The 22,296-nt window shown below is 43.3% G+C and overlaps 1 protein-coding gene across 1 annotated transcript in view; it reads left to right on the top strand.

Annotated features, from left to right (window-relative positions):
* The window catches only part of LOC115179465 (lymphocyte antigen 75), a 37,802-nt gene that overhangs the window by 4,784 nt on the left and 10,722 nt on the right, over positions 1-22,296 (top strand). The window contains exons 2-27 of the mRNA XM_029741016.1: positions 805-1,230; positions 4,035-4,208; positions 5,501-5,662; positions 6,072-6,191; positions 6,970-7,110; positions 7,417-7,608; positions 9,548-9,702; positions 9,982-10,086; positions 10,286-10,374; positions 10,645-10,814; positions 10,995-11,194; positions 11,427-11,569; positions 12,979-13,057; positions 13,159-13,230; positions 13,478-13,601; positions 13,884-13,919; positions 14,084-14,253; positions 14,839-14,903; positions 15,085-15,161; positions 18,144-18,280; positions 18,780-18,885; positions 19,065-19,219; positions 20,721-20,850; positions 21,121-21,341; positions 21,640-21,802; positions 22,019-22,183. Coding sequence (XP_029596876.1) covers positions 805-1,230; positions 4,035-4,208; positions 5,501-5,662; positions 6,072-6,191; positions 6,970-7,110; positions 7,417-7,608; positions 9,548-9,702; positions 9,982-10,086; positions 10,286-10,374; positions 10,645-10,814; positions 10,995-11,194; positions 11,427-11,569; positions 12,979-13,057; positions 13,159-13,230; positions 13,478-13,601; positions 13,884-13,919; positions 14,084-14,253; positions 14,839-14,903; positions 15,085-15,161; positions 18,144-18,280; positions 18,780-18,885; positions 19,065-19,219; positions 20,721-20,850; positions 21,121-21,341; positions 21,640-21,802; positions 22,019-22,183 — 3,777 coding nt within the window. The remainder of the gene's footprint in view (positions 1-804; positions 1,231-4,034; positions 4,209-5,500; positions 5,663-6,071; positions 6,192-6,969; positions 7,111-7,416; positions 7,609-9,547; positions 9,703-9,981; positions 10,087-10,285; positions 10,375-10,644; positions 10,815-10,994; positions 11,195-11,426; positions 11,570-12,978; positions 13,058-13,158; positions 13,231-13,477; positions 13,602-13,883; positions 13,920-14,083; positions 14,254-14,838; positions 14,904-15,084; positions 15,162-18,143; positions 18,281-18,779; positions 18,886-19,064; positions 19,220-20,720; positions 20,851-21,120; positions 21,342-21,639; positions 21,803-22,018; positions 22,184-22,296) is intronic.

Here is a 22,296-nt window from a genome sequence, read left to right as displayed (position 1 = left end):
AATAGAACTGTTTGGCCATAATGACCATCGTTATGTTTGGAGGAAAAAGGGGGAAGCTTGCAAGCCGAAGAACACCATCCAAACCGTGAAGCACGGGGGTGGCCGCATCATGTCGTGGGGGTGCTTTGCTGCAGGAGGGTCTGGTGCACTTCACAAAATATATGGCATCATGAGGGAGGAAAATTATGTGCATATATTGAAGCAACATCTCAAGACGTCAGTCAGGAAGTTAAAGCTTAGTTGCAAATGGGTCTTCAAAATGGACAATGACCCCAAGCATACTTCCAAAGTTGTGGCAAAATGGCTTAAGGACAACAAAGTCAAGGTATTGGAGTGGCCATCACAAAGTCCTGACCTCAATCCTATAGAAAATGTGTGGGCAGAACTGAAAAAGTGTGTGCGAGCAAGGAGGCCTACAAACCTGACTCAGTTACACCAGCTCTGTCAGGAGGACTGGGCCAAAATTCACCCAACTTATTTTGGGAAGCTTGTGGAAGGCTAACCGAAACGTTTGACCCAAGTTAAACAATTTAAAGGCAATGCTACCAAATACTAATTGAGTGTATGTAAACTTCTGACCCACTGGGAATTGATGAAAGAAATAAACGCTGAAATAAATCATTCTCTCTACTATTATTCTGACATTTCACATTCTTAAAATAAGGTGGTGATCCTAACTGACCTAAGACAGGGAATTTTTACTCAGATTAAATATCAGGAATTGTGAAAAACTGAGTTTCAATGTATTTGTCTAAGGTGTATGTAAACTTCTGACTTCAACTGTGTGTTCATGATCATTTCCAGGTGACGACACCTTCACCATCCAGCATGTGAGCACAGGAAAGTGCCTGGTAGCTATGTCCACGTCTGGGACTGCAGTTTCCGGGATAGCAGGGGCTAAATCTGCAGGGTCTGGGTTCAGCGTGACCCTGGGGGAGTGTGACGGCTCCAGGGGGTCCCAGTGGAAGTGGGGGTCCGGCCACCGTCTCTTCCACGTGGGCACGTCCCAGTGCTTGGGTCTGGAGGTGAAGACCAAGGCCCTATCTCTGTTCAGCTGTGACTCCATGCAGGCCACCATGCTGTTGTGGCGCTGCCTGGACGGGGCCATCTATACGGTGTACCAGATGGGCCTCACGGTGACCGACGGGCTGGTCAGTGCCAAGCGCGACTCCTCAGACGCCTGGAGGAAGGATGAGTCGACCGATAATATCTGCCAGCGGCCGATGCGCGGTGAGTATTTTCTGTCCTCTGAGCGGCTTATTCTCCTAATGGAATAGAATAGGACATAATAGAATAAACAGTTTATCCCATCTCATGTAGGCCTATCTATGCTTATTACATGTATAAAACCTCTAGCCACATTTTACAAGAATGCACTGAACTTAGATATTCACGATCCTTCAAAAGTTTGGGGACACTTAGAAATGTCCCACTTTACCACCACCATAGCACCCCCAGACCATCACATTGCCTCCACCATGCTTGACAGATGGCGACAAGCACTCCTCTGGCATCTTTTCATTTTTTCTGCGTCTCACGAATGTTCTTCTTTGTGATTCAAACACCTCAAACTTAGATTCTTCTGTCCATAACACCTTTTTCCAATCTTCCTCTGTCCAGTATCTGTGTTCTTTTGCCAATCTTAATCTTTTCTTTTTATTGGCCAGTCTGAGAGATGGCTTTTTCTTTGCAACTCTGCCTAGAAGGCCAGCATCCCGTAGTCGCCTCTTCACTGTTGACGTTAAGACTGTTTTGTGGGTACTATTTAATGAAGCTGCCAGCTGAGGACTTGTGAGGCGTCTGTTTCTCAAAATAGACACTCTTATGTACTTGTCCTCTTGCTCAGTTGTGCACCGGGGCCTCCCACTCCTCTTTCTATTCTGGTTAGAGACAGCTGTTCTGTGAAGGGAGTAGTACACAACGTTGTACGAGATCTTCAGTTTCTTGGCAATTTCTCGCATGGAATAGCCTTCATTTCTCAGAACAAGAATAGACTGACGAGTTTCAGAAGAAAGTTCTTTGTTTCTGGCCATTTTGAGCCTGTAATCGAACCCACAAATGCTGATGCTCCAGATACTCAACTAGTCTAAAGAAGGCTAAAATAAGTTTTATTGCTTCTTTAATCAGAAAACAGTTTTCAGCTGTGCTAAAATAATTGCAAAAGGTTTTTTTAATGACCAATTAGCCTTTTAAAATGCTAAACTTGGATTACCTAACACAACGTGCCATTGGAACACAGGAGTGATGGTTGATGATAATGGGCCTCTGTACGCCTATGTAGATATTCCATAAAAAATCTGCCATTTCCAGCTACAATAGTCATTTACAACATTAACAATGTCTACACTGTATTTCTGATCAATTTGATGTAATTTTAATGGACAAAAAAATGTTATTTTCTTTAAAAAACAAGGACATTTCTAAGTGACCCCAAACTTTTGAACAGTAGTGTACCTAGACATTTACATTGATATCTTTATGAACAACATCCTGTATCACTTGGAGACAATAGATTTAGCATGGTCTGTTGTATGCTAATGTCAGGTGCACTTTACAGAGCTCTGCTTGGCAGTCACATGTTTCATTTGTTCCGTTTGGAATTGAAGGGGAATCTTTCCAACCAGAATTACCACAGTCTTCCTTGTAACTGTTGACATGGCTAATATGACTCAGCAAGGCCTGTATGAACACACTTGCTTTCATTTTCACTTAACTACATCATGTTTGCACAGGGCCGTCATTTCAACTAAACTTAGGGTATGCAACGTGACAGGGGCAAAGTGATATTTATTATCAAGTTGAAGCTCATTTGCTGCATTTCTAAACTCTAAAATGCAATTTGGAGAACAGCTGAATTGACTCCAGCCTTTATCACCTTGGCTGCTGTAGCTCTATTCGGCTCAGTCGATAGGGGACTTAACTGCTGTATGACATGTGTTTGTAGAATGTTAACTGCTACACACTAGCTCAGCACTGAGAATAAAAACACTAGTTCAGTTTCCTGTCAAGTCAAACAGCAGCTACCTAGCTATCTTCAGCCATCTTCCACCTCTGCATTGTTTTGAGAGAAAAGCTGCGTTGTTCACTGCAGCCTTCCCTCCCGCTCCGAGGCGTCTGTAACGGCAGTCTTATATCGGGGATCAAGGCGCGGCGTGTTGAGTGCTCATGATTATTATTTAATGAAACACTTTACAAAGGAACAAAAACGACAGCAAACAGTTCTGTCAGGCAACAACCACAAAACGGAAAACAACTACCCACAAAACACCATAGAAAAACCCCAACTTAAGTATGATCTCCAATTAGAAACAACACGAACCAGCTGCCTCTAATTGGAGATCATTCCAAAACTCAACATAGAAATAGAAAAACAAGAACTAAACATAGAAACAACAAACATAGACTGCCCACCCATATCACACCCTGACCTTACTATACAGAGAAAAAACAGCTCTCATAGGTCAGAGCGTGACAGCGTCCTAAAACATGTACCAATAAACAGCCTGCCCCAGAGCTGTCCACATGATTGTAAAGCTAGCCCGCTAATATCGCTAAACTGCATTTGCATTTTAATCCGCATTGGAATGATTTTAGAAGCCTATTTTAAATTGTTGGTGTTGAACTAGGGTATGGTGGCTGCCATACTGTGCCATACCCAATTGATGCCCCCTGCACGTCACATTAAATACCCTTGACCCGGTTCCATTTTAAATCATATCTATGGCACTTTATGCCAGTTGTTTGCAAGTAGCCTTCGGCTTAATGATACAGTTTAACATTATCTAAGCTCTGGCTCTCCATTGAAAGTAGCAGCTTTTGTATTCAATGAATGTGTTCTGTGTACAGGTCCTACATTAAGGACCTGTACACAGACCTGTCCTACATACTAAATCCAGTTGAGTTGACAGTCAAACTGTGCGAGGTCATATCTTTAGATGTGTCCAGATTGAATACTAACTCAGATATTCCTAATAAACTCATTTGAAATGGGTGCCATGGGATTCATTCTAATTATTTTTCTCCTCTACCCATAGTTGTCCACACCACCAATGGGACGTCGACCGGGGAGCCTTGTGAGTTTCCCTTCCACTACAACGGCAGCTGGTACCACGAGTGCCTCCCCGACAACCAATCATCTGAACTATACTGGTGTTCCACAACCTCCGACTATGATGCTGACAAAAAGATGGGATATTGTCTAAAACATGGCAAGTTGTCTTATTTTTATTATTGATATAAATCATGATTCTGGAATGAATCTACTACTAGTCTTCTTGTACCGTTTCCCTTCACATATAATGATTACTGGAACTAGTACTAATAGAGTACTTAAAGGAAAACTATCTTTTGGTATTTGTTTCATTTGTCAGTTGTAACTTTCTGACAGCAATCAAATTCAGTTGCCCGATTGCTGACATACAAAACATTTTGGGATTATATCAACAACGGACTAATGAAACAAATACCAAAAGATCGTTTTTGGATGGGGTTTTCCTCTAAGTAGTCTACTTGTCTTGGTGGAGTTTCCCTTTAAGAGAAGGACGTAGAAAGATCTTTGCATCAAGATTGGACTCAATTCTATTTCAGTTCCCCTCAGTTGAATTAAGGATGTGGAATATGTCCATAGGAGTGCAAATTATTTTCCGTAATTGACTGGAATTACGATTGACTTGACCCCAACTGTCACGTCCTGACCAGTAAAGGGGTTATTTGTTATTGTAGTTTGGTCAGGACGTGGCAGGGGGTGGTTGTTTTATGTGTTTCGGGGTTTGTGGTTAATGTATTATGTTAGTATATTTCTATGTTCGTTCTAGTCTTTCTATTTCTATGTGTAGTTTATTGGGTTGACCTTCAATTGGAGGCAGCTGTTCCTCGTTGTCTCTAATTTAAGGTCCTATTTAGTAGTGGGGTCTTTTCATGGGTTTTTGTGGGTAGTTGTTCCGTGTGTAGCTAGCTGTGTGCCTCACAGGACTGTTTTTCCTCGTTGTTTTTGTTTCAAGTGTTTTTGTATCACGTTCTTTCTTTAATAAAAGAAGAAGATGAGCACTCACATTCCCGCTGCATTTTGGTCTATTCAATACGATGTCCGTGACACCAACTCTGCTCTGAACCTAGTCTTTTGAACCAGACAGCTTACTCCCACAATATTTGAATGCTCCAGTCTAGCTAGGCGAGACTGCTCTGAACCCAGAAAGTCCTTCGATCCTTCACTTTGGCATGTTTGGTGTGATATAAGTATTTTCCAGTGTCTGACGATGTCAAACCTCTGTGAGGAACTTAGTTTAGAAATACATGTGTGGAGTTCAGACACTGTTTTTATTTGGCATATATTTAACAATAAGTTTTACTGAAATATGTAACGATACATTTGTCTGTTGGATGGTAGTTGAGAAATGCTGTAGCAAAACAACGTGTTCAGCGGCACTGCTGGATATGCGCACAACCCCCTACACACACATACTACCACAATGCTGAATCCCCTCTCTGATCTCTCTCACAGAGGAAGGCTGCAAGGCCCTGTTCAATGGCCCTGAGGGGGGACCCTGTTATGAGTTTGTGTCCCAGGTCGCAGTGACATGGCAGGAAGCGCTGGACTCTTGTCGCAGCCAGGGAGCTGACCTGCTCAGCGTGTCTAGCTCAGAGGACCAAGCCTTCTCCATCTGTAAGACTGCCTTCCACTATAGTGGCTGTCTATGGCCACATTCATACAAAACAAACATCCCAAACCTGCATTACAGGAACAGTAACATGAATCATGTACTGCATGACCCACTTGGCACATACTACTTACTTCGAAGTAATTGGGACTACAGTACTTGGGACTACAATACTTGGAAATACTTGGCCAATACCATCCATCATTATTACACTAGTATCATCACAGATTATAAGACATAGGGAACCTATTTCACTAACTGTTAAGAGGGGGTAAAACAGCTATTTTTTTATTGACTAATTGCCGATATTATATATGCCCACAAGGGCAGTAAAAATGAAGATTCTGTCATCTACTTTGTAGCTAGATGTAGCTTGTCTAATCTGGTCTCGTCTCTATTCTGTGTGGACTGAAGTGGACGTGGCCCATAACAGCAGACCAGACAGGATGTGGATCGGCCTACACCAGCTGGACACGTCTCAGGGCTGGCAGTGGTCAGACGGCTCACCCCTCAACAACGTGCGCTGGGACAAAGGTGAGGACACACAGACATACATACACACAGACATACTTCTCTAGCATGGTACTTTGGACAACTGTGGTACAACTATGGTACATATATGGCTATAGCAATGTCACAACTAGGTTACAACTATTTATAGTACAACGATACAACCATGGCAGAAGTACTGTATAGTACACGCATTGGTTGGTACAGGTATGCCACAGCCATGCCACCCTACTGCCTGGCACCCATCTCATTCTCCAGCCTGTGTCACAATGCCACCAGGGAAACAAAGAGGCCAGTGTTGTGTTGTGAGAAGGCAGGCAGGGTCATTGTGACTGGACGCAGCACTGCACAGGGCCAGGCAGTGTGTGTGCTTGAGGATTGTCGTAAACGAGCTTGAATAACAAGTCAACTTGCCTGAATGGGCCTCTGTATATAAACATTAGCGTGTGGCCTGGTCAAATTAGTGCACTGTATATGGGAATAGGCTGCCATTTGGGACTGGACTGCTCTGTCAGAGTGGTGATGACGTCACTGTCCTTACTCAGTGCCCTTTGACCTCTCTGGGTTGCGTTATTGTTCACCCTCAGTACCGAGGAGTTTACTACAAAGCAGGATCAATGAGCAAGCCTGCTAACTTTGATAAACAAACAGAACTAACTACTGATTTCCTGGTTCATTAGGAAAGCTAAACTAAGAGTGTGAGTATGTGTGTGTGTGTGTGTGTGTGTGTGTGTGTGTGTGTGTGTGTGTGTGTGTGTGTGTGTGTGTGTGTGTGTGCGTGCGTGCGTGCGTTTGTGTGTAGCAATGCCACACACATCAATCCTAAGGGAGTCAGACTGTGGACTCATGAATTCGAAAAACTACTACGAGAGTGAGATCTGCGATAAAAAACTTCCCTACATCTGTAAGAAAAACGTCAACGTCACCCAGTCAGTAGCAACAGGTAAGAGTCAACCAGTTTATCACATTAATAGGGAAGGTCTTACTCTTTTATCCTCCAATTAGATGTACTGGATTTCTTTCCTCTGCCAAAGGGATTTATGTAGCGCTTTTCCAAGGTGCTGAAACACTGCATTTTAAGGCCATCCTAGCTTTGCATCTCAACTCATGTATTTTTCACACTGTTTTTTGTCTTTGGTGTGCTCTTCCAAGTGCTCAAATGTTTGATTTACATGTCAGGCCATCCTAGCCTTTTAACTCACACAATATTATTTCTATCTATCTTTCCTTGATCATGTTTTCTCTGCAGAGCCTTTGGTGTATAAATCCACCATATGTGACGAGGGCTGGGCCCCTTGGAACATGTTCTGTTACAAGCTGGTGAAGGATGAACCAAAGATGTTTGCTCAGGCCGAGAATTACTGTAAGACCATCGGAGGAGGCCTGGTCAGTCTACACAGCCTGGACAGCATGGAGATGATCAGCACTCAGTTCCATGCAGGTACAAAGCATCCTCAGAGAAACCAACCACAATTGTCGTGTATGGCATTGTATTGCCCCGAGGCATGGCTAGAGACTTCTAGTGATAGGTATCAGTCATGATTCAAGGAAGGGCATTATCGTGCTTATCATTAGGCATCTAAATCATTTTACTGTGGATAACTGTTAGATAACACCGGTTCGGTTGTGCTGTGTGGGGAAGACATGCCATTGGCCAGAGATACATAGTTGAAATGCTCTGTTATCTTCTGTGAGAGGCTTGTGCTGTTTTAGGTACAGTTGAAGTCGGAAGTTTACATACACCTTAGCCAAATACATTTAAACTCAGTTTTTCACAGTTCCTGACATTTAATCCTAGTAAAAATTCCCTGTCTTAGGTCATTTAGCAACACCACTTTATTTTAAGAATGTGAAATGTCAGAATAATAGTAGAGAGTGATTTATTTCAGCTTTGATTCCTTTCATCACATTCCCAGTGGGTCAGAAGTTTAGTATTTGGTAGCATTGCCTTTAAATTATTTAGCTTAGGTCAAACGTTTCGGGTAGACTTCCACAAGGTTCCCACAATAAGTTGGTGCATTTTGGCCCAGTCCTCCTGACAGAGCTGGTGTAACTGAGTCAGGTTTGTAAGCCTCCTTGCTCGCACATGCTTTTTCAGTTCTGCCCACACATTTTCTATAGGATTGAGGTCAGGACTTTGTGATGGCCACTCCAATACCTTGACTTTGTTGTCCTTAAGCCATTTTGCCACAACTTTGGAAGTATGCTTGGGGTCATTGTCCATTTGGAAGATCCATTTGCGACCAAACTTTATCTTCCTGACTGATGTCTTGAGATGTTGCTTCAATATATCCACATACTTTTCCTCCCTCATGATGCCATCTATTTTGTGAAGTGCACCAGTCCCTCCTGCAGTAAAGCACCCCCACAAAAGGATGCTACCACCCGCTTCACGGTTGGGATGTTGTTCTTCGGCTTGCAAGCCTCCCCCTTTTTCCTCCAAACATAACGATGGTCATTATGGCCAAACAGTTCTATTTTTGTTTCATCAGACCAGAGGACATTTCTCCAAAAAGTACGATCTTTGTCCCCATGTGCAGTTGCAAACCGTAGTTTGGCTTTTTTATGGCGGTTTTAGAGCAGTGGCTTCTTCCTTGCTGAGCGGCCTTTCAGGTTATGTCGATATAAGACTAGTTTTACTGTGGATATAGATACTTTTGTACCTGTTTCCTCCAGCATCTTCACAAGGTCCTTTGCTGTTGTTCTGGGATTGATTTGCACTTTTCGCACCAAAGTACGTTCATCTCTAGGAGACAGAACACGTCTCCTTCCTGAGCGGTATGACGGCTGCGTGGTCCCATGGTGTTTATACTTGCGTACTATTGTTTGTACAGATGAACGTGGTACCTTCAGGCGTTTGGAAATTGCTCCCAAGGATGAGCCAGACTTGTGGAGGTCTACAATTTTTGTTTCTGAGGTCTTGGCTGATTTCTTTTGATTTTCCCATGAAGTCAAGCAAAGAGGCACTGAGATTGAAGGTAGGCCTTGAAATACATCCACAGGTACACCTCCAATTGACTCAAATGATGTCAATTAGCCTATCAGAAGCTTCTAAAGCCATGACATCATTTTCTGCAATTTTCCAAGCTGTTTAAAGGCACCGTCAACTTAGTGTATGAAAACTTCTGACCCACTGGAATTGTGATACAGTGAATTTTAAGTGAAATAATCTGTCTGTAAACAATTGTTGGAAAAATTACTTGTGTCATGCACAAAGTAGATGTCCTAACCGACTTGCCAAAACTATAGGTTGTTAACAATACATTTGTGGAGTGGTTGAAAAATGAGTTTTAAACTTCCGACTTCAACTATATGCTCGATCATCAGTATCAATCAATCAATGATCAATGGAGTGTTATGTTGTGGTGGCCTCCTGTCAGATGTTGTGTTGGACGTGTGGATCGGTCTGATGGGGACAGGGAACCCCGCCATCCTTAGCTGGGCTGATGAGACACCAGTCTCCTTCACCTACTGGGACAGGAATCATCCTATCCAACCCTCAGGAGACTCTGGCTGCGTCTCCTACTCTGGAGAGGTGTGTGTGTCATGTTTGTGGGTGTGTGTGTGTGTGATAATTGGCAAGATGGTTTAGCCTACAACACATCTTGCTTGGCTACTTATGGATATGTTATGACAATATCATGCTTTGATAGGCTAACAATTTGCTAAGAAATAGACAGCAGGTCCCATTGCTCACTTAATAGCATCAACATGACATTGTGCTCATAGCAGACCTTAGATGTTGGGCATTTATAGGAAGTCTATGTACGGTATCTCTAGATCCATGCCTTTATCTCCTTTTCCTGTGGTCCAGTCTCATGGCTGGAGGGTTCGGAGCTGTGACCAGAAGCTGCCTTTCATGTGTCAGAAGAAAGGAGAGGTGAATGAGTCTTCTACGTCAGGATGCCCTCCTGAAGGGGTAAGCATCGCTCCCCAGCCCCAACCTTCTCTTCTGAGGACAAGCTGTACCTTCTGGAGTTTGGTTGAGCTCCTTTGATGGATTTCATTTGTTTCATTTGTTCGTTTTGTTTTCGTTTCTGGGGACAAACAACAAACGGCATCTAGCTGTAGAGGAACAGTTCAATGATTATTTATTTTATCTCTTCCCCTTCCTGAAGGACTGGAGGAGACATGGGAACTCGTGCTACAAAGTGGACTCTAAAGAAGTGTCGTTCAAGGACAGGTGTGATCTCACCATAAACAACAGGTACAGCCGTTCCATCTTATCTCTTTCAGTCCTCCTTTTAACTCTTTCTTTTCCAGTCACTGTAAAGTAAACGCTGTGTTTCTGAGAAATTGCCGTGGAAGGGTGCCAAAACCCAACAGCATTCCACATTACCTCTCAACACTCAGCGTGGTCTCGCTAATTGTCTTGTTCCCTCTTGTACAGGTGTAAGGTCAAAAGTAGTGCACCACATAGGGAATAGAGTGGTATTTGGGATGCAGGCTCAATCGTTCTTCAATGTGTTCTCCACAGGTTCGAACAGGCCTTCATCAATAGACTCCTTGTGGAAGAGATCAACGTAAAGAGCCAGTATTTCTGGACCGGCCTCCAGGACATAAAGACTACAGGGGAGTACCAGTGGGTCACTCAGGATGGCTCGGGAACCAATGTCGCATACACCAACTGGGGCTGGTTTGAACCAGGTTAGTCCAGACTGTGAAGTATTCTGTATTTGGGTTTAAGGGTTTAACCCTGTTGGAGTTTCAGTGATGCGAGGTGGAGAGAAACACTTGATGGGTGTGCGTGAGTTACATGTGTGTCTGTGTGTGTTACATACGTGTGTATGCGAGTTACTTACGTGTGTGTCTGTGTGTGTGTTTCAGCCCTAGCAGGGGGCTGTGCAGTGATGTCCACAGCCAAGCCTCTGGGTAAATGGGTGGTAAAGAACTGCACCATGTTTAAAGCTGGCTCCATCTGTAAGAGAGACATCGCCGCTCCACAGCCCCTAGAGCCTGAGCCTGACCCTAACCTCCCCTGTCCAGATGGATGGACATCCAGGCCTGGCATTTCCTACTGCTACAAGGTGTGTGTAGGCCTGTGTGTGTCCTTGAAATGAATTAACGCAGATCCAGTTTACTTCAGTCACCAGCGTGTGTCCCCTCGCTGCGCCTTAGTGACCTTGTTGGTTTAAGTTACTGTGTCGTTGCACATTGAGGTCTCATGACGACCCGATTGCGGTATGTTAGTGTGTTATAACAACATTACCGTAGGGTGTTGGTGTGTTAGCATTGGTAACCGTGGCAATGCTGTGCCAGGTGTTCCAAGAGGAGAGGCTGAGTCGTAAGCGGTCCTGGGAGGAGGCAGAGAGGTTCTGTGAGGCCCTAGGGGCCCATCTACCCAGCTTCAACCACCCACAGGAGATGGGAGCCCTGAACTATGTCATGAGAGACTCCATCAGGTAGGGGCCCTTGCACCCACACACACACACGCTGCACACACCACTCGCGCATATACTCACACGCACGCACACACAGTGATAACACACAAACTCAGCGGTAACACAAACTCAGCCACAGTAGTCAGACTGGTCTAGTCACCTCAACTAAACAATGTGAATTATGTAGGCATGTTCATAACCACATTCCAACAACAGCAACTTAATGCCAGCTTTATACAGTGAAACACATACACACCACACTGCCATATCTGTCATAGGCCAGAGCTTACACACTGCTCTAGTTCCCACCACTGTAACGGACGCCAACAAATCAAATCAAAGTTTATTTGTCACGTGCGCCGAATACAACAGGTGTAGACCTTACAGTGAAATGCTTACTTACAGGCTCTAACCAATAGTGCAAAAAAGGTATTAGGTGAACAATAGGTAAGTAAAGAAATAAAACAACAGTTAAAAGACAGTGAAAAATAACAGTAGCGAGGCTACATACAGGCACCGGTAAGTTGTGCCAATTGAGGTAATATGTACATGAATGTGTAGTTAAAGTGACTATGCATATATGATAAACAGAGAGTAGCAGCAGTGTAAAAGAGGGGTTGGGGGGGCACACAATAGTCCGGGTAGCCATTTGATTACCTGTTCAGGAATCTTATGGCTTGGGGGTAAAAACTGTTGAGAAGCCTTTTTGTCCTAGACTTGGCACTCCGGTACCGCTTGCCATGCGGTAGTAGAGAGAACAGTCTATGACTGGGGTGGCTGGGGTCTTTGACAATTTTCAGGGCCTTTCTCTGACACCGCCTGGTGTAGAGGTCCTGGATGGCAGGAAGCTTTGCCCCAGTGATGTACTGGGTCGTACGCACTACCCTCTGTAGTGCCTTGCGGTCGGAGGCCGAGCAATTGCAGTACCAGGCAGTGATGCAACCAGTCAGGATGCTCTCGATGTTGCAGCTGTAGAACCTTTTGAGGATCTCAGGACACATGCCAAATCTTTTTAGTTTCCTGAGGGGGAATAGGCACTGTCGTGCCCTCTTCACGACTGTCTTGGTGTGTTTGGACCATTCTAGTTTGTTGGTGATGTGGACACCAAGGAACTTGAAGCTCTCAACCTGCTCCACAGCACCCACCACAGTTACCACACACATATGTTTTCAAATTCACATGGTCTCGTCTTTATGCTAATGTCATCTGATTCCTGTCAATAGTAACAAGTATGGTTCACACCAGGACACCCCCCTGTCCTGCAATGCTCTGCAGGGGGAAGGTTCAATCACTAGCAACAACATACTTAAGACACTGGAAGGTTGTTTAAACACTGCCTTTTGAGCCCTCAAAAAATTATAATAAACAACAACAAAAAAGATGTGAGAATTAGATGTTTGTTCACAGTGTTTGTGTCCTGTCTGTCCCAGTGATGACCGGTTCTTCTGGGTGGGGCTGAACAGGAGAAACCCAGCTGCTGGTTCCTGGGAGTGGAGCGACAACAGGCCTGTGAGTAGAGGAAAACACATTGCACGTCTGTGTGTAACTCCCGTAGAGAGACTATAATAAGTAACCATTCTGATAATATGCATGTCGTGATTCATCCGAAGGTGTCCATGGCTATTTTCCCCCAAGAGTTCCACGAGGATGATGAGTACAACCGCGGCTGCACAGCCTTTAAGGTGGGTGGGTTCCGATGCTGGGATACAGCCTCAACACTGCATAACATCTGCTGGTGGTTGGTCATGGCAGATGTCACTCCTTCAACCCGTCAGCTTCTTCCTACATCCCATGCTCCGTTATCGAGCTCCCTCCCTACCTGTGAAGGAGCTACATTACGGTTGTAATGTCATATCTCATGTCGATGTTGAAATGCCAGTATGCGTCATGGCTTGTCGTCTCTTTCTCTCTCTCTCTCTCTTTAACCAGACACTGAAAGGAACCTTTAGGAGTTTATTTGTCTTCCTGATGCATGAGTTCCCTCCTCTGCCGTTCTACGCCACCCCATTCCACTGTGACGCCAGGCTGGAGTGGGTCTGCCAGATCCCCCGCGGTAACTATACACACACACACACACACACACACACACACACACAGGCCGTGTGATTGTGAACGTGTCCTAGCTCCTCCTTAGTTTCAACTCAGAAGAGTCTCTTGTGTAGTGTCTGCTTGTCCCACGTTGAATCCTTTGGTCAACATAAACAGTCCTCTGTCCATTTCTACAAGAAACCCAGTTTAGGAATCAGAGTTTGGGGACATGTTTGGTGACCTTTACACTTTCAATCTTGCATTCTCGATGTTGAAAATAACTGTTTGTTTGTTCATTCTGAAATAGGAAAAACCCCTGAGAACCCAGTGTGGTACAATCCTGGTAAGTGGTGTTGACATGTAGGTTTATAAATATTTCTCGACTTTTTCTGATGAAATTATACACCAATGTATGTCAAGTCATCAGTTATGAAGTATGAGCTGAGGTTTTTTATATATTGAGTACTAAAAATAGGATTTGAGAATAATGGTATTGATCTGTTGCAGGTGGGCACCATGAGACGTCCATATTCATTGACGGTAACGAGTTCTGGTTTGTGACGGAACCAAAGCTGCCACACGAGGAGGCTAGTTTGTACTGCAACAGCCACGGCAGCAAGCTGGCAGTACCACAAAGCTCCAACGCAGCCATAAAGATCCATAATAATCTGCCACAGGTACAGTATAGTGCAATTACAGTACCGTGGTGAACAAACCATACACCATAACTTTTTGCCAGACTTACTGTACGGTATAAACCTAGTTAGTATAAGAAACCGTTTAAAGCTGGAATCTATAATGGAGTGACTGCCACGTTTGTTTGCAATATTACACCAACAAAGAAGTTCCTTCCAACAACGAACATAGTTTTCCGCTGACTTCATTGCACCTACAACTGCAGGTAGTCTTTAAACAAGTGATGGAACTACATTTTTGGGGGGTTTTTTAACCACGATGCTGGATGTTCCTCTCCTCTGTTTCATCAACAGAATGAAAACAATAACGTGCTGGGGGCGAACATTGGCGCTGTTTGCTCTCATGCAGATTTCAGCTTTAAGGCTAGTATATCAACCCTGATTGTAATGGATATAGAGCAGGAACGGAGAGGAAGAAGGTGGCCACTGAACTATCCTAATAAAATGAAGACAGCATTGATCAAAAGAGAGAGAGGGAGCACTGTGTGTTAGAGAGAGCAGCAGGGAGTGGCTTTGTTTTGTCCTCGTGTGTTTATTTATTCATTGACCTGTGACCTGATTGGGCAGATGCCAGCAGGGAAGCAGAGCTGGTGGGTGGATATAAGAGACACTGGACACTACTTCCCCATGAGGTGAGTCACACAGTCACGCGGTCACGTGGCAGGTCACACCTCACCAACCAACAACGACCCCCATGACACGGTCACCCAGCAACACACGTTCTAAAACACTGCCTCCAAAACGTGTCTTGTGATCAAAATTCAAGTCAAATGTTAGAATAAGAGTGAATGACTTTCTACTCCTGTCCTCTAGGTTATCCCATATGCAATACTACCACGCTGCGTTCCTGGGCAGGTGTACAACCATCAGTGACAAGAACATCTTCCCAGGTGAATAGAAACGTGACTACAGCACAAAGAGTAGTTGAAATCAAATTGTTTCCTTTAGATCATGTAGAAAGGATTATACTGTAGACTGTTGGTTACTATGACCCTTCCCACTGGGCGCACACTGGTTGAATCCACGTTGTTCAACGTAATTTGTGAACGTGGAAAATACATTGGATTTGAAAAAGTAATCACCCAGCGCTGTTTTCATCTGATTTTAAACAGTGTTGTAAACATTGAAATTAGGTGAAAACTTCAATAAATGTGCTAACAGGTTGTTACATCGGTCTGATTTTAAGACATGCTAACCTCTCACCATTGCAATAACAGGGGAGGCTCGCATTTTTTGGGGGGGCATGATACTTGTGCATCTAACTTTTTCACTCATCATTATTCACGATTCATTTAGGATTATCTGTAATCATGGTAGCAACCACATTAATGTAGAAGTGTTTGGAAACATATTGTATTCTTATTTACAGTACAAGTGACTCCAAAATGACACAATACAATATTTACCATACATTTTGTTGGGCACCAAATTTGGATTTGTGTCAGATTATTTTGTGCCCAACAAAATGTATGGTAAATATTGTATTGTGTCATTTTGGAGTCACTTGTACTGTAAATAAGAATACAACATGTTTCCATGTGCTGTAATTTCTAAACGGTTTACCCGATATGGATGGAAATACCCTCAAATTGTTGACTTTATCATTTCAAATCCAAAGTGCTGGAGTACAGAACCAAAACAACAAAAAATGTGTTAGTCTCCCAATACTTTTGGAGCTGACTGTATGTTATTCATTATATACAATAGGCCCTATATATACTATCCCTGTAGAAGATCTCCTTCAAATGTTGATATTTGGTTGCGTTCTCAATTCATTATCCAGTTTGTCTCCAAATTTATTATTGGTATGTTGGATTCACGTCTCCGTCTCAACCAAAAATCTAACTTTAGGAATAGCAGTAAATCAAACTTCAAATAATTAACTTGTAGATTTAATTTGAAATCAACCAACCATCCTTCATGTACAAGAAAATATCAAAAGGTAAAAGTCATGAATATCATGAATTTGGCTTCGTATTTAAAGAGCTAATGGTAACTACTTCTAAATGTCTCAATGGGTTGTGTTTCCAGAGCTAAGCAGGGTACTTAGAGGTAGGCATCTGAGTTGTAGACTCGTTCGGGCTCCCGAGTGGCGCAGTGGTCTAAGACACTGCATCTCCATGCAAGAGGCCACATCACATCTGGCCGTGATTGGAAGTCCCATAGGGCGTCATTGTAAATAAGAATTTGTTCTTAACTGACTTGCCTAGTTAAATAAAAGGTTAAATAAAAATGACTCCTCATATTCCAGTAGGAGTCACTGTTCAGGCAGAAATCATTGGACTGTAGCTACACATTTTATTTCAATATATATTTTTATTTAGCTTGACGTTGAAACAATGACGTTGGTTCAAACATACCATTTTACTATCAACATTGAAACAAGGTCAAATAAAATTTGTCTACCGGTAATTAAATCTAAAATTCGACAATTTCAACCAATCAACCAACCATTCAATCAATATATGATTTAACCACCCAATATACTGTATATTGAATATATGATTAAAACATATTTTGTACGTTTCTATGTGGAATTTACTAGATTGCAATGTATACATAGTTCTGATGATTATGTCAATTAGATTGATGTAACAACCTGTTAATCGGGTTAAATACATTGATTTATACTGAACAAAAATATGCAACATGCAACAATTGTAAATATTTGACTGAGTTACAGTTCATATTGAAATCAGTCAATTTAAATAAATTCTTTAGGCCCTAATCTATGGATTTCACATGTTTGGGAATAAAAATTTGCATCTGTTGGTCGCATATACCTTTAAAAAAAAGTCAGTATCTGGTGTGACCACCATTTGCCTCATGCAGCGCGACATCTCTTTCGCATAGAGTTGATCAGGCTGTTGCATGTGGCCTGTTGCATGTGGCCTGTGGAATGTTTCCCACTCCTCTTCAATGGGTGTGCGAAGTTGCTGGATATTGGCGGGAACTGGAACACGCTGTCGTACACGTCGATCCAGAGCATCTCAAACATGCTCAATGGGTGACATGTTTGGTGTGTATGCAGGCCATGGAAGAACTGGGACATTATAAGCTTCCAGGAAGTGTGTTCAGATCCTTGTGACATGGGGCAGTGCATTATCACGCTGAAACATGAGGTGATGGCTGCGGATGATGAATGGCACGACAATGGGCCTCAGGACCTCGTCACTGTATCTCTTTGCGTTCAAATTGCTATGATAAAATGCAGTTGTGTTCGTTGTCCGTAGCTTATTCCTGCTCATACCATAACCCCACACCACCATGGGGCACTCTGTACACAACACTGACAACAGCAAACCGCTCGCCCACACAACGCCATACACGTGGTCTGCGGTTGTGAGGCCGGTTGGACGTACTGACAAATTCTATAAAACGACGTTGGAGGCGGCTTATTGTAGAGAAATTAACTTTAAATTCGCGGGCAACAACTCTAGTGGACATTCCTGCCATCAGCATGCCAATTGCACACCCCCTTAAAAGTTGAGACATCTGTGGCATTGTGTTGTGTGATAAAACTGCACATTTTAGAGTGGCCTTTTATCGTCCCCAGCACAAGGTGCACCTGTGTAATGATCATGCTGTTTAATTAGTTTCTTGAAAGGCCTCACCTGTCAGGTGGATTGATTATCTTGGCAAAGTCGAAATGCTCACTAACAGGGATGTAAACAAATTTGTGCACAACATTTTAGAGAAATAAGCTTTTTGTGCGTATGGAACATTTCTGGGATCTTTTATTTCAGGTCATGAAACATGGGACACAACACTTTACATGAAACAATGTTGATTCAACCACAATGTGTGCCCAGTGGGTTGTTACCTTCCGGTCACACACACACACTCACTCACTCACACTCCTGCCCATCCAGAGTACGAGTACAGCTGTGAGCTGCAGCTGCCATTCGTGTGTGAGAGACACAACACCACGGCTATAGAGACCCACCCTGGAGACCCTCACCCCAATGGTCTGCCCTGTGAGAGCGACTATTTACACTTCAGGGACAAGGTCAGTCTGTCGTACACACACACACACTGGAGGCTGGTGTCACTAGACGGTCATATAGTAACGGCTGAAATGGAATGAATGGAACGGTATAAAACACATGGAAGCCAGTTGTGATACTATTTCATTCGTTCCATTCCAGCCTTGACAATGAGTCCATCCTCTGACCTAGTCTACATACAGGTACATTCTGTGTAAGCAAGAATGGGTGTGTTATATGGCCAATATACCACGATTAAGGTCTGTTCTTATGCACGACACAACGCAGAATGCCTGCATACAGCCCTTAGCTGGGGTATATTGGCCATATACCACCAACCCCTTGGTGCCTTATTGCTGTTATAAATTGGTTACCAATGTAATTAGAGCAGTAAAAATACATGTTTTGTCATACCCGTGGTTTACGGTCTGATATACCACAGCTGTCAGCCAATCAGCATCCAGGGCTTAAACCACCCAGTTTCTAATCATTGTTATTGAATGTTGTCGTTGCCTTTTCCAGTGCTACGTGGTGATCAAGCATCTGTACGTTACTTTTCAACAAGCCAACGAGCAGTGTCAGTCGATGAGAGGAACTCTACTCACTATCACAGACCAAGTTGAACAGGGTGAGTAGTAAACCTTCTAGTGGATCTCTTTTACCTGTCTGTCTTTTTATTCATCACGTTTGTCAATAGACAACCTTCCATTCTCCTAGACATGAGATGACCAATGATTGATGTCCTTTCAACGTCAGTCTTAACCAGCAGTTGTTGACTAGTTGCGCCTATCTGTTTGTTGTGGTCAGACTTTGTGACCTCGCTGTTGCCGGAGCAGCCCCAGAAGACATGGATTGGCCTGAAACTCAAACAGCAGGAACCAGAGTGGGTGGATGACTCCCCGGTCTCCTACCTCAACTTTAACCCCCTGCTTCACGGCCTATTCAGGCCCATGCTCGTCAACGTGAGTTCCCGCTCACTTCACTACTCAGTTCTATTCAGCTTGGCCACAGGGATCAATGAGTTGAGTTATAACTTAGAATTCCATCGAACCCCAGGTAGCATGTCCAATAAGCATACCTCTTTTAACATTCAACTGAAATCATAGAATAGTTTTAGTGTAAAAATACCAGGTATACTCCCCTCATAGGCAGTTGGTCAGAATCAGGGGTGAAAGTAAGCTAGAATAGTGGGGTACCCCATACCGGTAAAACATGAGCCTATCACAGTAATTAAAACAGATTTTAAGAAAACTGTAGGCTATTACACTATTTATCATTGCCGCATGCGAGTCGCATGAAAAATGTGTGAATAGACTTGAAAACTTGTGGAATACGCTTCAAAATGCGGTGTAGTTCGATGATAACACTGTCATTTTGCCAAGGCAGAGAAGAGTGGCTGAGACCGCAGCAGTGTACGCATCAATTCAGGTTACAAGACTTGTGCAGGCTAATGGATGACAATAACAGAATGTCATTCATAACACTTTGTGGTGTTTTGTAAGTGGTCTCTTTGCATTTATCAAATGGCACCGTATAGATGCCATAATATAAGTAACCCAATAGTAACTGAAGTCTGGAAAAGGACAGTAGGCCTCACATGTAGCCTATTATAATATTAACTTCTGCAGAATTAAGCTTTCCGCACAGTAAAATGATAGACCAAATGTTACTTTTGTCTCAGGAACAAGAGTGGAGAAATCTGATTTATTTCTTTCAGCATTTTGAGAGACTGAGAAACCTGTTGGGTGGCCTAAAGGTGCCATTTCTTTCAGCGACATAAAATATGCATCCAAGATGAACTTAAATACTATCAGAAACATGTTGGATTGTTTGAAAATCAGTTGAGAACATGACTGGTTGTGATTATGCCACATTAAAAAGTAGGCTAATACATTTTAAAAGTTAAGATGACAAAGCCTTACTATTAGGCCCATAACGATCCTATTAAATGAATAGGGATTCTATATGTAATTCTATGATTAGGCCCATAGAGATCCTATTAAATGAATAGGGATTCTATATGTAATTCTATGATTAGGCCCATAGAGATCCTATTAAATGAATAGGGATTCTATATGTAATTCTATGATTAGGCCCATTGAGATCCTATTAAATGAATAGGGATTCTATATGTAATTCTATGATTAGGCCCATAGAGATCCTATTAAATGAATTGGGATTCTATATGTAATTCCATGATTAGGCCCATAAAACAATAATAAGCGCGTTCACCAATAGGAGGTCTCCATACCAGGAAGAAATTAAATGTTCTTTAACCACTGGTAAAAGTGCGTGCAGGTAGTCTTTTTAAACAAATGATGGAACTACATAAACATTACTATGATAGACTATACTATACTATACCAGTCTCTAAAAAACATGTTCCACATCTCTCAAAGTTCAAGGTCATCATAACCTAGAACTAACTCTCTGTGTCCCTGTTGTTGTTGTGTCTGTCTGCAGCTTCATGACCCAGAGAGCATGGAGCTGTGTGTCTTCGTGTTCAACGACCCCAGCTCTGCTATGATGGGCTCCTGGGACTACACCTCCTGCTCTGACCAGCAATATGTGACCATCTGCCAGCACTACGCAGGTACACCACCGCTACCTAGCAGCAGAGGGCAGCAAACACAACCAATTATCTGTGCTTATCTTGTCCGTGTTGGTGAAAGAATGGATTATGTGTGGACTCTACAGTCAGAAGGCTTGTGATAGAAAGACTCTCGATATTAAGTGTACGAAGTAGACTGATATCATTGATAGTTGTTACTTGATTGCTACTGTTTTGTGGAGTGGAAATTGAGCATATCGAATAGGGTTTGAACCCTCGCTTGACCCCTTTAAATCCCTCTCATGTTCTCAGACAAGCCAGAGGAGCCCCAATTCCAGTTGGAGCCATTCCAGGTCAACAACCACACCTTTAAGGTGGTTCAGAAGAACATGACGTGGTTCGAGGCTCTGGAGGAGTGCAGTAACCAGAACATGGACCTGGCCAGCGTAGCCGACACCCTGCAGCAGTCGGTCCTCACCGTGCACGTCACCCGCGCACGCAGCCCCATGTGGATCGGCCTCTTCAGCGTAGACGTAAGTGGCCATAGCTCTTCACCCTAACCCGTTGGTGTTCGCAGATCTAAAAGAAAGGGATGGGTTTAAGGTAATATGGCAAAGCAAACAACCGGTAGCCCATTGGGAGGCTCGGTGGAGCCGTCACCATGTAGAATAGGTCACACCCATCCTGTTCCTTCAGTTCTGCAATCACTGGATGATAGTGGCTGATTTCATAATGACGATTTCACAGATTCTACAGTGCAGATCAGTTTGTTCTTAATTGACTTGCCTGGTTAAATAAATAAGGAACTCACTCAGCATTTTGTATTGTCAGGATGGTGCCCACTACCGCTGGACAGACCACAGTCACACTATGTTTAGTCGGTGGTCCTCAGAGCCCACTGTTGGACGCTGTGTCTTCCTGGACACGGACGGCTTCTGGAAGGCTAAGGAGTGTATGGAACAGTTGGCAGGGGCTATCTGCCATGTTCCACACGGTAAGACAGCAATACAGTGGTTCAGTTGGTAAGAGCTGGGGTCTTGTAATGTAATAGTCATACCAAAAGTGTAAGCACTTTGGATACAATTGTCTGTTAAGTGGCATAATTAAAACAAGACGGGATGAAAATAAACCAAGCACTCTCCTCAGACAGCAACTGTGTATTTTGGCTTTTTTTTTTATTTTTATGAATAAACACTTTCAATGTTTCCAGAAAAGACTAACACCACCCCTGAGGCCAGGGCTGTGAAATGTCCTCACAAGAGCAGCGGGCCAAACTGGATCCCCTTCAAGAATAACTGCTACACCTTCCAACTGGCATGGTCCAGATGGGAAGAGTTTGACAAGGGCCAGATACTTCAGACGTGCAAGAAACTGGGTAAGGAGCAAGGACACCGTTTGGCAGACACCAGTCAGGAACCATTTGTACTGTGAAGACCTCCGTAAACAAGATACATATTAGAAACATGTCTTATAGTCTCAATTAGAAAT

Source organism: Salmo trutta, chromosome 39 (assembly GCF_901001165.1).
Source record: "Salmo trutta chromosome 39, fSalTru1.1, whole genome shotgun sequence".
NCBI classification, from domain to species: Eukaryota; Metazoa; Chordata; class Actinopteri; order Salmoniformes; family Salmonidae; genus Salmo; species Salmo trutta.
The sequence above is the reverse complement of the archived record's forward strand: the minus strand, read 5'-3'. Positions and strand labels throughout refer to the sequence as shown.